General features: G+C 39.8%; 1 protein-coding gene and 1 pseudogene across 5 annotated transcripts; both read right to left on the bottom strand.

Moving 5' to 3' along the window:
• On the bottom strand, positions 1-3,097 carry LOC109001282 (annotated as a pseudogene).
• Positions 3,098-3,874: 777 nt separating this feature from the next.
• LOC109001285 (UPF0496 protein At3g19330) lies at positions 3,875-17,374 on the bottom strand. 5 transcript variants are annotated; one of them, XR_004802771.1, is made up of 4 exons: positions 17,067-17,371; positions 15,896-16,939; positions 5,260-5,373; positions 3,875-4,528 (listed from the first exon to the last, which is right to left on the bottom strand). XR_004802771.1 is itself a non-coding variant. In XM_035695499.1 (3 exons), the coding sequence occupies exons 1-3, from the start codon at positions 17,164-17,166 to the stop codon at positions 14,624-14,626; spliced, it is 1,308 nt and encodes a 435-aa protein (XP_035551392.1). In that variant the 5' UTR covers positions 17,167-17,374; the 3' UTR covers positions 14,577-14,623. The 5 variants fall into 5 exon arrangements, 1 of the variants encoding a protein (XP_035551392.1); XR_004802767.1 differs by having other exon boundaries at positions 3,875-4,619; positions 5,260-5,360; positions 17,067-17,370; XR_004802770.1 differs by having other exon boundaries at positions 3,875-4,548; positions 5,260-5,360; positions 17,067-17,370.
• Positions 17,375-17,844: the final 470 nt, after the last annotated feature.

The raw sequence follows: 17,844 nt of genomic DNA, 5'->3' as shown, positions 1-17,844 counted from the left end.
CTAGTTATCCTCCAAAGTTTTATAATCTTTCAACTGTTTCAATTTATCAAGAACTTGTTTCATTGTCGGTTGGACAAAGAGCGATTCTACTGTACAAGTTGACGCAATCCTTAAGAGTCCTAACAAATTCCCTTTTGGCCCTGCTTCCCATAATTCATGAGAGAAAATTTCAGAAGAACGGCCTTCCTTTATCAGCAACTTGGCCCAGGCCACAATATTGAGCCCATTCCCATAATTGGAAAATGATGGATCAAGTGATTTTTTCCTTGACACCAGTTCTAATAGCACAACACCAAATCTATTAACATCTACCTTGTCAAAAACCCTGCATGTGGTTGCGTATTCCGGTGCTACATACCCAAAGGTGCCTGTAACATCTGTAGTGGCATGGGTCTCAGATACTTCTAAGAGCCTAGCCAACCCAAAATCTGACAGATAGACATTGAGCTCCTCGACAAGCAGGATGTTGCTAGGTTTGATATCACGATGAACTATTTGAGGAACACAAGAGTAGTGAAGGTAGGCAAGAGCATGTGCTATGTGAGTTGCTATCTTGTGGATAATCGGCCACTCTATATTTTGGCTTGATCTGTTATGTATGAAGGTTTCAAGGTTTCCACCAGAAAGATAATTGTAAATTAGGAACATTTTAGTCTCTTTCACATAATAGGCAATAAGAGTCACCAAATGCTTGTGTCAAATTCTTTCTAATGTTCTTATCTCTGCATTGAATTGTTGAATGCCTTGAAATCTACCTATAGAGAGCCTCTTCATAGCTACAAGGAACCTGGGGACCAATTTTGCCTTGTAAGTTGACCCAAATCCACCTGTACCTATTAGATTCTAAATGCTGAAATTCTCGATAGCTCTAACTATAGTATCATAATTCAATTCAGTTGGAGCATCCGCAAATGTTACTACTACTTCTCTTCTCAATCTACCAGGTCTGCCAAGCTTTCTTCTTCCAAAAATAATTACAAAAACTATCACTAGGAATATAAATAGTACAACAAAAGCATAGGTTACTATAACAATTATAAAATACTTCAATTTTCTGTGTCTTTGTGATTCTTGAAGTTCAGGTGGGAAGGAAAGCCCAACTGGTGGGGTTGAGTATGGATCGGGGCATGAATGCATATATTTATTTCCTATGAAGGAATTGCAATCACCTAGATGCTGAAGATGGGGGATAGGACCAGATAGGTTGTTGTAGGAAACATCCAGTTTAGTAAGACCAGAGAGGGTGGAGAAAGACGAAGGTATCTCCCTAAAAAGCCTATTGTGATCAAGCAATAAAATTTCAAAACTTAACATATTTGTCAAACTGCGAGGGATAGTTCAGTCAGAGCATTTTGAGATAGATCCAAAACCACGAGAGAAGTTAATTGACCAAATTGAGATGTGATTCCTCCTGTTAGATTGTTTCCTCCAAGAAGCATCCATTTTAGGTTTTTCAGATTTCCTAATTGGTGAGGCAGAGGTCCATACAGTTTATTTCCACTTAAGTCAAGGCGTTGAAGCATCATCAAGTCACCGATACCAGGGCCCATTGAACCATCAAACCGATTGTGTGCTACTTCAAACTCTTTTAGTTGTAGACAGTCAAGAATCAATGCTTGATAAGGTCCAGCAGATAGTTGGTTTGCACTCAAGTTAACTGAAAAGCTCTCCAGATCATTGCAGTTTGAAACCATGTGACCAGGAAGTTGACCGTTGAACTTATTATCATTGAGTAGTAATCTATAAGAGAACTTGTGATTGGCTGCTAAGAAGTCTTGTCCCAGATAGAACAAAGGTAGGGAACCAATGAGTCTATTCCAAATAAAATCATGAATGATTTCAGAAGTTAGTCCATAAAGAGTGTTCATATGAGAACCCAAAAGAACAATATTAAAGTAGGCATTTTGAATGTCTTCCTTATCTAGGAAATTAGGATATTGTCCATTGGAAATCATCATGGTAGCAACACTATAACTGCCTTTCTCAAACCTAGGAAGAACACCAGATATGTTGTTCCAGCTGACATTGAAGTACGCCATACATAGAACCCCCAGCTGAGTAGGAAGGTATCCCGACAAGTTGTTTGAAGTCAAATCCAAGAAACTAAGATTCTTACACAACCCCAAACTCTCTAGCACCACACCCGTAATTATGCCCCAAATTGAGAATTTTTAGCGAGCACGAATCACTCCAATTACTGGGTAACCGCCCACCAAGATTGGCTCTAGGCGCCCACATAACCTATAAGCTCGAAAGCAACAAGACCTGAGAAGGAATATGCCCCTCGAAGGCATTGAATTCACCTCTTGAACTACTCACCAAGCTCAAGCTATCCTCTTCATCTGAAGAATTGTAAACCAACTTAGTCAACACAAGAACAGACAACTGGTTACAATTGCCAATCTCTTGTGGGATCCTTTCTGTGAGATTGTTCCTAGAAACATCCAGAACCCGGAGCTCAAAAATACAACCAATCTCGGTCGGGATCCCACCTTGTAATATTTTTCCATCAAGCAAAAGGGTCCTCAAGTTCAAGCAGTTGCCTATCTGGGGCGGAATATTAAGTTGTGAGAAAGCCTTAAATGGTCCAAGGTGTCACATTTACCACTCAAGCTAATCTGCCAGAAAGCTGATTATTGGATAAATCAAGGACCCGGAATTTTCCGAAACCAACCAATATATTGGGTATGAGATTGGAAAGTGAATTGCAAGACAAGTTAAGCAAGCTTAGAGAGTGAAGATGGCTTAGCTGGGTCGGGATGTTGCCGGAGATGTTGTTGCCTTGAAGCTTAATAACCTCCAAAGACCAAAGCTTTCTAATGCTTTCTGGGATCTTGCCGGATAACATGTTGTAGGGAAGGGACAAGGAGATGACTCTGGCGGACAAGTCGTTGTCACATGTGACTTTGTGCTAATGGCAGTGGTTGTTGGAGGGCCTCCAGGTGGAGAGTAGGTTGGAGGGGTCGAGGGAAACCGACTTCTTGAAACTCAGAAGTGACAATGTGTCCCTAGGTAGAACCGGACAAGTTGGAGCAACCTCCGAGAAAGCCAATTTGTACATGGAGGACAAAATGATGAGCAGCCGTGCAAGATGCATTGTTCTCTGCCGAACTCTAACCGGGTTGTAGTTGCGGTGGTGAGTACATCAGTGGAAAAAATTGCAACTATGGTTCAGAGAAAGACAAGCCAAGTTTCTGGATCGATGCAAGGAAACCTAACGTTTTGTTTCGAGCATAGTAATAAAAGGTTATGTTTCTCCACTGAGAAGATTGGGGGGAGAGAGAGTGAGAGTAGACATTAGAAGAGGTTACAAGAAGACAAAGAATGGCTGGCAAAAGGAAAGGGAAATTGTTTGGAGTTTTGTTATTGATTGTAACCTTACACAATTACCTTTGTTTTTATTTATTTTAAATTTTATTTATTTTAAATTAATTAAATTTTTTCTACTCATCATCCATATACAGATACACTATATATTTCATAAGAAAAAATGTATAATATGTGGTGGAGGATGATGAATAAAATTTTTCAATTGTTCATCATATGCACTTCATCTTTAAATTAAAATTAATATAAAGCCTTCGGAGATGCCTGATTTTTTTTTCCCACTATAGTTCCACATAAAATTTAAATACACTAAATATAAACAAAACTTCTATTCGTATTGTAAAGCTATTTTCAAAAATTAATGACCTCTCCTCAACCAAGAAGTGGATATTGAATTGATTTATGTTTCATTAAATTAAATCAGGACAAATACAAAATGAGGGATAGGAGTTCTATAAACACCTCGTCATAACATCGTGTATAAAATATAGGGAAAAAAAAAGGCAATGATAGCCAAAAGAGAGATACTCTAGGTGGTATATAGGAAATGACCAATGTAAAAGACGATTTTCGTTGCAATACCATAGCGAAGTTGCAATACTATGTTGAAATCTGCAGCAAGTAATGATTACAATGAACTTTACTGCTTCAAAGAGATTGATGGAACTTCTAGCACCTCATCCTCTATTTTTTTGGAAAAAAAAAATAAAACATGTTTGTTTCTGACAAACGAGAGGACAAATGACAGCTTCTCAAAAGAAGATGCAAAAGCGTTGAGAAACTGTCAAAGGAGAACGAGTGTGGGACACAGGCGCTGTGTGCAACATTCACCTATCAAATGGAGGTTGAATATTGGGGTGAAGGATTGGTGGATGGCCAGACTAGAGGAGAGGCATGTGGCGGCTGCAGTGGGCGGGTGCACAACAAAAAATCTGTTGTTTTCCATCTGAGGAAATCTTCCTACCGGCCAGTCTGCTGTAGTTCAAATAACAGCATTTCAATGACATTTTGCCACATAGCCATTCCATTTTTCATTCTATATACTTGTCTACAGGTGATAACAAGAATCCCAATTAGTGAAAAATCTCTTTTGTGAAAAGAAAACCCTTCCTTCTCTTCCTCTTCCTCTGAAGCCTCTTAGATCTGCTCACCTTCTCTGGCGCGGTCTCTACGTCCACCTTCTCCGACACGGTTATGACTCCTAAATCAGTTTACAAATCACTTCAAAAAAGTACATGGTTATATTATGTGATTTACATGGATTTCATAGCATTTGTATACATCATAAAGACCTGCAAATCAGTGCACAAATCACTTCCAAATAAGTACAAATTAGAGCACAAATCAGTGCAAATCAGAAGATTATCCCAATCATTTTCATAAATTTCGTGGCAAGTATGCGAGGAAAACAAACTCAAAACCAGTCAACAAATCAGTGAGAAGTAAGTGGAAAAATCAAACCATGGAGTGGCGGAAGAGACGTCGACGACCTCTGTCGACGACGACAACTACTGTGGTGGGCGACGGAACAAGCTGAGGGAGAAAAAGCTTCAACAGATAGTGGGGGGAGGGGGAGGGGGAGGGGGGATGGAGGAAAAGATTTCAGTGGGGGGCGACGGAGTTTGGTGGGGTTGACTAGTCAATAAATTTTGACACTAATTTGAACAGCAGGGTTGACGTTGCAAGTTGATCTCCAAATCGGGTGTTGATAGCAAAAAATTAAAGGTCAGGCAGAACACTACAAATGAACCTATAATTTAGGGAGGACAGCCAGAGTTTACTCAAGATATAATCTATTTCCAATGATTCTTCTCCTATTAATTGGTCAGTTTATTATAAAAAATAATAATTTGTCAATCAATGAAAGGATTTCTCAAAGAAAGTTTAATATAGAAGGAAAGTAAGAACTTTTTGTTTGAAAAGAAAACTTACCTCCAAGGTTGAATCTTCTAGCCTTGGACTGTATGCAAAGTTTTTATGAGAGTTGGCAGCTAGTTAGGCTTCTTGCCTACGTCTGAAATCTCTCGACATTACTGCCAGTAGGAACTATCAGCACCACAGAAAAATCTATCTTTAAGCAAAAATAAAAATAAAAAATAAAACATCTTCACCATATCAGAAAAAGGTGAAGAACATTTCTCAGAAAATCTCATCCACAATTCCTCTTCTTAGAGCATGATATTAGCTTAATAATGCTAAAACATAGTTAATTATTATAATAGAAGTTCAAAGGAGCGCCCAAACCTCATGAATTTCAACTTCTCTAATATTCTATGCAATTTGATGAAAGTGAAGAGTTGCCAACCAAAGTAAGAACCAACAAATTTTAAATTACAAGAACCACGAGCTGCCATCGGTTTTAAACAAGAAAACTGGCCTCTTTGCTAGGAGTGCATACTAATGTAACATAACCACAAAATCTGGGTTTTGGGGGTGGGGGGGTGGCAGACCAAAATTCATGATCCCATTGCATCACAAAAGGCTTCTAATTCCTAATAAATTAATTACTTCTAAAACAATTCCTCAAAAATTAATGAAATAGCTTCTATTCAGCACATACAATATAGCAGGGGGACAAAATGATTTAGATTGAATAATACAGTGTTATTTTTCATGTTTCAAATGATATGAAAGCAACTTTAAGACTAAAAATTGATGGTCGGAACCCGGCTCAAGCAATAAAGGCCTTGGGTTTGGGAATCCCCTTGGGTACAAACAATCTCTAGTAGCCATTGGACTAGGGGATTTTCCCATTGAATTACTTGAGGTACACTTGCGGGAAACTCTTTGCTGATGACCTAAGCACCCCCAGGATTAGTTGGGATGCTGTTTCTGTACACTCGGTGCCAATAAAAAAAAAGATTGATGATTGAAAATTTTTGAGATGTTAAGAGTGATATAGGACAATGGCACTTGGAAGGAACTTTGAAGGAGCAAAGTAAGAAGCCGAAAAGAAAGAGAAGGAAGAAGAAGCCATAACAAAAGAGAAAAGAATAGAGGGGAAAAAGAGAGGAGAGGGATAAAATCACTTTCTCACATTTTTACTTCATTCAAAACCTGAATGTAGTGGAGTGCAGAGGAGACTAGGGCTGGGTAGCGGGCCTCTGCATCCAACCCATCTGGCCCTTGCTCGGGGCCAGCGAGAGCACCCGCCTGCACTCTAGGAGGTGCCTAGGGATGGGGCTCAGGTTGGGCCCAAGCCTGCCCGGGTTTTCACCCGTCTGTCTAGTCCTATCTATATATATATATATATATATATATATTTAAAAAATAGTTTTTTCAATAAAATGACGTCGTTTTATTTTAAAACACTCACCCCCCTCGTCTCTCTCTCTCTCTCTCTCTCTCTCTCTCTCCCCATGGGCGGTCGTATCCGCGCCAAGGGATCCAAACAAGGGCACCCGCCCATGGGGGCGGGAGGTGTGGGTAGCACCCCTAGAGGAGACTTAAATAAACTCCTAAAGAGATGGATTGGAGATAAAGCTTCTAAGAATTTCAAGTCCAACTTGACTCTTAACTTAGCCCAGTCCTAATTGGACTCTACTAGGCACATTTCTTGAATTACTCTTAAAATAAAAGATAAACAAAATAACATCCTAAATAAACTAAAATTCAACTCACTCATCTATTCATCCCACATCATTCTCTCTTGCTTCGAATAAACTAAATCTCGAGCTTTTAAATCCAAAAAGGTTGAAAAATACCCATGGGGTCACCTTGGAGCAAAACACTGGACTGGGACCGTTAAATGGACATGGGCTTGCCTCTTTGTTGCTTTGGACCTCCAAAAAACTGGTCTGAATGCTTGTTATTGGGGTTCAATGAGAGCCCACAAAATGATGCCAAAGATAAATACAAATCACATGAATGCTGGCACCTTGAACTTTTTTTTTTCTTTTTTCTTTTTTCTTTTCTTCCAATTAGACCTACTAATAAAAAAATCAAGGCTTCTTCACTGTATTTTTTTTTTTTATTAGCACGTGCCCTTGGCAAGAAGTTTCCCGCAAGTGCACCTTGGGTAATTCAAGGGGAATTTCCCCCAGTTTGATGGCCCCTAAAAATTGTTTGCACCCAAGAGGATTTGAACCTTAGACTTGCAGGGAGCATACCACCAAGACCAAGGCCTTTACCACTTGGGCCAACCCCTAGAGGTTAAGGCTTCTTCACTAAATTCACCTTGAAATTCTTTTTCTCTCTTTCTCAACAAAAGGTTTCTCGGTGTCTGAATATAAGTTTTCTTTGCACAAATATTAGCACAGGAGAGAACTTGTAGATGGCGCAACACAAGGGATGTTCATCATGGATTGGTTGCCATGGTGGTGTCTGGACAATGGGCTGACAACGGAGAAAGCTGGCTAGGATGATGGTACTTGGTACCGATGTGGTGGTTGTTTTGGTTAATTTTGTTTCGATTGGTATTGAAGAGTGATTTACGAGTTGAAGGTTCCAAAGTTTGGAGGGATAGCGGGTAGCTTGGTTTGGGTGTTGAGATGTTTTGTCCTTTCAGATTTTGGATTGCCAATTGGGGTTGAAACTTGAAAGGATGTGTTGTGACTTTGTTTAGGATCCTTTTTTTGTGGCCGGGAATTGAGATATTGGGTGTGGGTGCTTTTAGGCCCCAAAAAGAGGCGTCGGGGCCCTCAAGAGGGGTGGGGTGGGAGTGTATGGGTTACGAAAATTGGTTATTTTTGGTTCATTGGGTGTGGCTGTGGTGTTCAGGAAATCCTTTGTGTACGAGGAAATCTATTGCAGCTGGCCTTGAGATCTCATCATGCTCGGATGCCAAACTGATGGAGGCTAACAACACTTGGAAGAAATCTCAAAGGAGTAGAGAAGCCAAAGATGGAAGAGAGAAGCAACTCAGAAAAGATAGTGTCATGGTGATAACGAATTTAACGGTTGGAAGAGAAAGGAAGGGGTTAAACTGGGAGTTTGGGATTAAATGAAACGGGGGAGTTTTGGGGAAATAAGTAAAACAGTGCGTTTTGTGTAAGAGAGTTTGATGTGGCGTTGCGTTTTAAATTTTGATTGTTGCGTTTTGGAATAAGTAAAACGGTGCATTAGAAAGGGGACTAATGTAGCGTTGCGTTTCATGTTTTGAATAGCTGGGTTTTATCTTTTCTTTGTAGATTGTCTGGTATAAAAAGAAGAAGCGTCGTGTAAGAGGATCATCATAAAATACTTAGATGAATTGTGCAACTCGAGGTTGAGAGTTCCTCGAAAACTCTTTCCAAGAATAAAGATTGGTTCCTTGGGTTTTCTTGAATTTGTCTTGATTTTTCCATCGTTTGTACCTGTAGTCTGTGTGAAGAGTGGCTCATCCCTTACAATGGGTATTAGAGAGGATTGATCCTCTGATGGCAGAAAGCACGTGTGCAGCAGCTCTGGAGTTACAACATGAAGGGGTTCACAAACAACTGGAAGATCATTAGCAGGCCATTCATGGCATTACTGAAAGGTTAGACTAGTTAACTGATATGCTTCGATCACTAGTAGAAAGTAGACATTGTGATTCTATTGAGGTAGGAATAAATGAACCTAGAGGGGGGTATGAAGAGAGGAATCTTGTGCCTAGAAGAGTACATTTGGATTTTCCCCATTTTGAGGGAACAATCCAACTGGGTGGATTCAAAGCCATCTAGTACTTTGAGTTTCATCAGACTCCCCCTAGTTAGAAACTTTTATTAGCTTCTTACCATATTGGAAGGTGAGGCCTGTATGGTATCAAGATGCTTTGGACTAGGGTCAATTCAATAGTTGGGAGTCCTTTGTGAAATGTTTACAAGTTAGATTTGGGCCAACAAGTTATGATGAGGCATTGACACGTATGAAGCAAACTTCATCTGTAGCTTCTAATAAGGCTTAGTTTGAGGTGCTATCAAATATGCTTAAAGGGCTGTCAAAAAGGCACAAGCTCAACTGTTTTTTAAGTGGATTGAAGGATGAGATTCATTTGACAGTGAGAATACTCTATCCTATCAATCTCAGTGTTGCTTTTGGATTGGCTAAAATCCAAGAAGAGTATGTTTTGACATCAAGAAGGTCTTGGAGGCAAGTTGGAAGTAATGTGGAGAAGGGGACTTTTGAATCAAGTTCTGAAGTTACTAGAGGACAGAAGGGTAGTGTTCCAATTAAAAAGGTTTTTTCTTCACATATAGATGAGAAGAGGAAGAAAGGCATTTGTTACCATTGTGATGAAAAATGGAATCCATCCCATATTTGCAAGAATCCTAAAGTGTATTTCTTGCAACTTGAGGATTCTGTGGAAGGTGAAGTGTAACACGATGACTATGTAGAGACTGTGCATAATTGTAATGAAGATCAGAAACATGCTGGGGAAGATTTAGAGATTTCGATTAATGCTATATCTGGTTTTCCTAGTAACAATGCAATGAGATTACTTAGGAAAATTGGATCTTTTACAGTGGAGATCTTGGTTGATTTAGGAAGTACTCAACTTCCTAGATCCTTTGGTGGTGGAAGCAACTAAACTGAGAATTCAGAAGGATTCTAGTTTGTAGGTGAAAGTGGCCAATGGTGATAAACTTTTGAGTCAAAGCAAATGTGAAGAAGTAGTTAGAATACAAGGAAATAAATTCTGGATTCCTTTCTATGTATTGACCCTCGGGGGGTGATGTTGTATTGGGAGTACAATGGTTAAATACTTTAGGTCCCATTAATTGGGACTTCACTACTTATAAAAAAAAAAAAATTGGGACTTCACTAATATTACTATGCAGTTTGTAGTTCAAGGCAATGAGTTGATATTGAGAAGGGCTTTAACTATGAGGAGATATCAGTAGAAGCAATTGAAAAACAACTGAAATCCTACTTTGTGAGGAAACAGGTTTGAAGGAAGTGAGTCAGTTGCAGCCTGAAATAGCAGAAGTGATCCAGGAGTTTCAAGGGGTTTTTGAGGAACCCGTGGGATTGCCACCACCAAGATCCTTTGACCATCAGATTTTGCTGAAGGAAGGAACTGCTCCTATGCCAGTAAGACCTCATAGATACCCACATTACCAAAAAATTGAGATTGAAAAGATTGTCAAAGATTTGTTGAAGAATGGAGTGAGAAGGCCAAGCCAAAACCCATTTTCTTCACCAGTTTTGCTTGGTAAGAAAAAGCTGATGGAACCTGAAGAATGTGTTTAGACTATAGGGCTTTAAATCAAAAGATCATCAAAGACAAATTCCCAATACCTATCATTGATGAACTACTTGATGAGCTCTTTGGTGCAAATTTTTTTTCCAAGCTTGATTTGAGATTAGGCTATCATCAAATTAGAGTAAGGGATCAAGACATTTCTAAGACAGCTTTTAGAACTCATGAACGCCATTATGAGTTCTTGATCATGCCGTTTGGACTCACAAATGCTCCAGCCACATTCCAAGGCTTGATAAATGAGGTATTCAAGCCTTATCTCAGGAAATTTGTATTAGTTTTATTTTTATGACATTTTGATTTATAGCCAAAGTTTTTCTATTCATATCACATATTTGAGGTCTATATTGACACTCTTAAAATAGCAATTTGTTTGCTAAAATGTCAAAATGTAGATTTGGGGTAAAAGAAGTGGATTATTTGGGTCACATTATCTTGGGTCACATTATCTTGGGTGAAGGAGTAAGGGCAGACCCAGCCAAGCTATCTTCTATGCTAGAGTGGCCTATTCCTAGCACATTGAAATCCTTAAGAGGTTTCTTAGGTCTCAGGTTATTATAGGAAGTTTGTGAGACATTATGGGACCATAGCCCCCTTAACCATGGTACAAAAGAAAAATGCATTTGTATGGTCAGATGAACCTACAAGGGCATTTCAAGATTTGAAGCAAGTTGTCACCCAACCTCTTGTTTTGAGGTTGCCAGATTTTTCTAAAGAGTTTACAATCGAATGTGATGCATCTGGGAGAGGGCTAGGGGCTGTGCTTATGCAGGAGGGCCAGCCATTAGCATTTTTCAGTAAAGCCTTGAAGGGGAACGCTTTAATGCTATCAACATATGAGAAGGAGCTATTGGCATTAGTTTGAGCAGTAGCCAAGTGGAGACCATACTTTGCTTGGTCAAACTTTCAAGATCAAAACTGACCAGCAAGCATTGAAGTATCTTTTAGAGTAGAGAGCAGGCACTGAAGCACAATATAAGTGGATTGCTAAGTAGATGGGGTACAATTTCAAAATAAAATACAAAAGAGGGAGATACAATAAAGTAGTTGATGCCTTGTCGAGGAAATGGGAGGAAGAAGAAGCTACAATGAGCGCGGCGATACTTTAAGTTTGAAAATATGTGGCTGAAAACTGAAGGCTTCGTGAACAGGGTCAGGCAATGGCGGTCTTCATATCAGATACACTGCACCCCTAGCTTCATCTTTGCAGGCAAGCTGAAAGCTCTAAAAAAGACTTAGGCCCTTCGTTTGGATAGTGAGATGAGATGAAATTTGAATAAAATATTGTTATAATATTATTTTTTAATATTATTATTATTTTGGAATTTGAAAAAATTGAATTGTTTATTATATTTTGTGTGAGAATTTGAAAAAGTTGTAATAAAGAGATGAGATGAAATCGTTTCTATATCCAAACAGGGCCTTAGAGTTTTGGAATACTCAATCTTTGGGTGACATAGGGCAACACAAGAAAATCAAGTTGGAGGAGATTCAAGAGTGAGAGAGGATACAAGAGGATCGGGTCCTCTCCCCGGAAGACAGAGTTGGTTGTAGATTTAGATACAATTGGACTAGTCAATGATACAATTGGAGCCTCATTGGAACCTTAAAAAGGACAAGAACTTCTTCTTCCCCAGCAATGTGGGATGTCATACACCACCTACCCTTATCCTTATCATATAGGATATCACAATCTATCTCCCTTAAATTCCCGACGTCCTCATTGGGCCTGCCTGTTGTAGGTGACATGGCTGAAGTTCCACATTTCTGGTTGGGATAGGCTCTGATACCATTTGTAACGCCCCAATGAAAGACCCAAACCACATGACCTGTATCCAAAAGGACTAGTCAATGATACAATTGGAGCCCCATTGGAACCTTATAAAGAGCAAAAACTTCTCATTCTTAAGGAATGTGAGATTCCATACACAACATACCATTATCCTTATCATATGGGATATCACAGGGCTCTAGGATTAAATTCTGGAGCAACTTATAGTGTGGAAATGATGCTCTAAAGGACCTATTCCCCTCTGTTTACCGGGTTGCATGTGAAAAAGAAGATTCAGTTGCTGATCTCATGTTGATATCAAGGGAACAAGTTCAATGGAACATCAATTTCAGTAGGGCGGCCCAAGATTGGGAGGTGGGCAGCATTGAGGATTTCTTTAGTCTATTGTATTCCACAAAACCGAGCATCCAGCGAACTGATATGTTGTGGTGGATACCCGTAGGCAAATGTACATTCTCGGTTTGCTCCTTCTATAAAGCTCTCACACACTCACCGAATAATCAATTTCCATGGAGAAGGATTTTGCGACATAAGATGCCTCTCAAAGCGGCATTTTTCACGTGGACAACTTCTTGGGTAAGGTCCTGTCAACAGATAACTTGAGGAAACGTAGGGTGATCATAATGGATTGGTGCTGCATGTGTAAGAAATCTAGTGAGACTGTGGATCATCTCTTACTACACTGCAAGACTGCTACAGTATTATGGAATGAAGCATTCAGCATATTAGCCTTAGCTTGGGCCATGACCGCTACGGTGGATGCACTTTTCTGGTGTCTGTGGCAGGAGCGCAATGCACAGACATTCGAAGATAACTTTATGTACATGGGTCATAGCTATAGACTTTAATGGCCTCGATTTGCATGACTTCGTTATCTCTATTGATTCCACATAGCTAGAGTGTACCTTTGTATATCTTCTTCTGTACTTGGGCTATGCCTATCATTATTGAATAAAATTGTTTACTTATAAAAAAAAAAAGAAGCTATTTTGGCCTTAATTTCTTTCCCCTCACCAGTTTGGATTGAAAAGTTGAAGCACAATTATGAGTTGTCCACAGAGATAACTAATATTGTTTCTCAATTGCAACAAGGTGGTGAGGGGCCTAAAGGGTATACTTTACAACAAGGGTTGCTAGTGAAGAAGGGAGATTGGTGATTGTGCCCTTATCCCCTTTTAAACAAGTTCTGCAATTTATTCACTATAATCCCCAAGCAGGCCATGTGGGGGTACCAGAAGACTTTGTGGAGAGCAAGAAAGGGATTTTTTTGGGAAGGAATGGGTAGAGACATCAAGAACATGGTTAAGGAGTGTGAGATTTGTTAGCTCACTAAACATGAGAACAATCACCCAGCAGGGTTGTTGCAGCCCTTGCTCATTCCAGATTTACCCTGGTTGGACATCTCAATGGATTTCATTGAAGGTTTGCCAATGTCAAATGGGATGTGTAGTATTTTCAGTGATGGATAGATTAACCAAATTTGCTCACTTCTTTCTTATGTCTCATCCATTCACTACAACCAAAGTGGCTCATGTTTCTTCTCGGGTGTCTTTAAGCTTCATGGTATCCCAAGAACAATTGCCTCAGATAGAGATCCTGTCTTCACCAGTTCTTTTGGAAGGAATTATTTCAGTTACATAGCACTTCATTGGCATTTAGTTCAACATATCATCCTCAGTTTGATGGTCAGACTGAGGCCTTGAATAAATGTTTGGAGGGCTATTTGAGATGTTATATTGGCATAGACCAAAGGAATGGAGCAACTGGCTACCTATGGCAGAGTGGTGCTATAATACTACTAATCATTTTGCAACTTTAATGTCTCCATTTGAAGCACTCTATGGTTATCCTCCTCCTAGACTACTTGTTTATATCCCTGGCACCACAGCTAATGCAACAGTTGAGCAGCAATTAAAGTCCAGAGATCAAATTTTGTCTCTTTTGAAAGAAAACTTGTAGAAGGCCCAGCATAGGATGAAGTTATTTGCTGACAGGAAAAGAATTGAGAGAAAATTTGAGGTGGAAGATTGGGTGTTAAGGTTGCAGCCTGATAGAAGCAATAGCAATGAGGCACAATTTGAAATTAGCTCCTAGATATTATGGTCCTTTTCAAATAGTTCAAAGGATTGGAGCAGTTGCATATAAGTTGGCATTACCCTCTAATTCACAAATTCATCCAGTCTTCCATGTGTCCTGTTTGAAGAGGAAACTGGATGATCAGATCTCTCCCTTATCTACTCTACCTCCAGTGGATCCTGAAGGCAATGTACAACCTGAGCCCAAGGCTATTTTGGAGAGGAGAATGGTTAAGGTTGAAAACCATGCAGCAACATAAGTTTTAATCAAGTGGTTGGGAGCACCAGCTGAGGACAGCACATGGGAGTCACTGTGGAAGCTGCGCAGCCTCTACCCTCACCTTGTGGGCCAGGTCCTTTGAGGGAGAGGGGTGCTGGAAGAGCTTGGCAGTGCATTGGCCAGATTGTCATGGTGATAACGAATTTAACGGCTGGAAGAGAAAAGAAAGGGTTAAACGAGGAGTTTGGAATTAATCATTAAATGAAATGGAGTAAAATGGTGCGTTTTGTGTAGGAGAGTTTGATATAGCATTGTGTTTTACGTTTTGATTGTTGCGTTTTGGAATAAGTAAAACAGAGCTTTAGAAAGGGGTCTGATGTAGTGTTGTGTTTCATGATTTGAATAGCCGCGTTTTATCTTTTCTTTGTAGATTGCTTGGTATAAAAGGAGAAGAGTCGTGTAAGAGGATCATCAGAAAATACTTAGACGAATTGTGTAACTGGGGGTTGAGAGTTCCCAAAAACTCTTTCCAAAAATAAAGATTGGTTCTTGGGTTTTCTTGAATTTCTGTCTTGATTTTTCCATCGTTTGTATCTGTAGTCTGTGTGAAGAGTGGCTCATCCCTTACAAATAGAGACTATGAGGAGGGGAGGGAGAACATAACTTTCTCACAATTGTAATACATCAAAATCTAAATCTACTGGAGTTATTACAAAGGAGGATTGAATAGACAAACAGGAGTCTTAATATAATTAGGACTTCAACTTTATATAAACTCCTAGAGAGATATAATTAGATATAAATCTCCTATGCCTAGCTTGACTCATCGATTCATCCTGCATCATGGAGTAAAGTTTCATGACAGCCAGGCATTAAGGTGAAGGCTTTATTAGTTTATTGGAGTCAGCAAGCATATTATCCTCAAGCAATGAATGCATATTGAGAATGGGAGGAAGAAAGAAGCAAAATCATGTCTAGAAAACAAGCTAAGGCTTTACCTTGACCATAATTAAGAAAAAAAAGGTAAGGCTTTGTGCCAATCAAAAATAAAATAAAAAAAGAAAAAAATCAAGGTAAGGCTTTATTAGTTTACCAGTGTTAGCAAGCATATTGCTTTCAAACAGAACAAATACGTATAGAGAACGGGGAGAAAAAATAAGCAAAATCATGTGCAGAAATCAAGGTGAAGCTTTATTAATTTATCAGCTTTAGCAAGCATATTAGTTTCAAACAGAATAAACACATGCTGAGAATGAAAACAAAAATGGGGTAAAAAACAAAACAAAAATTATGTTCGCAAAATAGGGGTAAGAAATTACAAGATTGATGACGACAGATTTCCTGGAGAAGACGCGCTCTGGCCCTATTGACGGTGTTAAAACACAGGCATATATGTTCTTCAAGATCTTGGAGCAGGTGCAGGAAATTGAGCTGGTTCTTGTCGAGTTGTTTGATTACCTCCACGATCGGATGTTTCTCCCTGCCTCTCTCTAGTCCAAGGCGAATGAGGAATTTGTCATTATCAACCGCATTGTGCAGACGAACAACGAGGCGATCAATGGTGTCGAGCTCATTGTTTAGAACAAAAGTGCCCTTAAGAGCAGCATCAAGTTGTGCCACATGGGCAACTTCTTTGTGAGTAAAGTTTGAAGTTTGAGGAAGGGATGCGGTGCAGAGGGTCCCGGTAGCAAAGACTACAAGGGTGTGAACGGCTATAGCAACAGCGGAAACAGCGGTCCCAAAGGCGGCGCAAATACAACAAACGGCGGACGAGGCAGTGGCGCCGCGAAGGAGGCGGACTCGAGAGCGGGAGTTGGGGAGGCGGCGATCGAGCTGTTGCTTGAGCTGGGAGAAGCAGCGGCGCATGTCATTGAAGTTGTGGGAATGAGGACAAGGGAAAGGGTTGTCGAGGCGGTCGAATTCAAGGAAAAGGTCGAAGGCGCGATTGCAGTGGGATTGGGTGAGGAGGGAAGAGTGGGAGTCGGAGTCAGAGCGAAGAGGAAGGACGTCGAGGAGGGAATGGAGAGGGGCGTAGAGGGAACGTGCACGATTGACGCTATGGAGGAGGAGAAGGCAGAGAACGGTGGATTTCTCGCTGTGTTCGAAATAGGCTTTGACAAGAAGGGTGAGGGTGTTGGTCTTGGTGTGGCGAAGGGCGTCTTCCACGCAATCACGGTTGGGGTGAAGCACCTGTGCCAATAGGAGCTGGTGGTGGGAGTCTTCGTCGCAATTTGTAGCGGTGGTGGGTTGAATTCGGGACCATATCTCGTGGTAGGAGTTGGTTTGGACGGTGAGGGTATACTCGCGAGTGAGGTTGACGGTGGGTGAGGGTTGAGCGCTCGAACTGTCCTCCGTCGAATTCCCTGTGGCCAACAGAAATAAAAGATTAAAAATCTGATTAGCTCCTATTACACGAACAGGTTCTGCACAAAAAGAGAAAGCCCCAAAGAGCAACCAAAATAAATAAAATATAAGATATTCCAGGGTTGCCTTGGGAATGAGGAGGAGGAGGAGGTGGCGGTGGTGCCGCCGAGGAAGCCACTGATGACGACGACGACGACTTCGACTTGAGGGAGAGGCAGTGCAGCATTTTCCTCCTATGTTTTACTTTGGAAAAGGGAGTATACCAGTGAAAACTGGCGTAGAAATAAAGGCACGGTTTGGATCAAACAGAGCTTGCAGCGAAGATGCATGTATATACCGGGTATGCATGATGCAATGCGAATTTAGACCTTCAAGCCTCGGTCCTTTTAATTCTTCCGAGCCCCCACAAAACTCTGTCACGCATATGTTCGCACTCAGTTCTCATTATAAGAAAATCACACTCTTCAAAGAGGAACACCAATTCTCGCATTGTGGACTTCCGAAACTGACATCCAGATTTTAGAAGACACGAGAAAACCAAACAAAATTTGTTATTAGCAATTTAGCATTGGAGTAAGGGTATACAATACATAAAATTTTTATCTAATTTTATTTTATCTTTTCTCATCATATTCTTAAATATAATTTATATATAAAATTTTTAAACTAATCTTCATAATTTTTTCAAACTAATCATTACAACTTTTTTAAATTTATAAATAAAAAATAAAAAAAATTCTAACTTTTTCAAATCTTAAACAAAAATTATATTATAAAATTATATTCTTATAATATTTTAATTTTATAATATTTTTTATTTAATTTTTTCTCTCTCATTTTCTAAAACTAAAAAAATATCCAACTCAATCTATCTTACTACTATTCACAAACTATATTACTACAA

This window comes from Juglans regia, chromosome 1 (genome assembly GCF_001411555.2).
Source record: "Juglans regia cultivar Chandler chromosome 1, Walnut 2.0, whole genome shotgun sequence".
In the NCBI taxonomy this organism is placed as follows: domain Eukaryota; kingdom Viridiplantae; phylum Streptophyta; class Magnoliopsida; order Fagales; family Juglandaceae; genus Juglans; species Juglans regia.
This window is presented reverse-complemented; position numbering and strand designations above follow the sequence as displayed.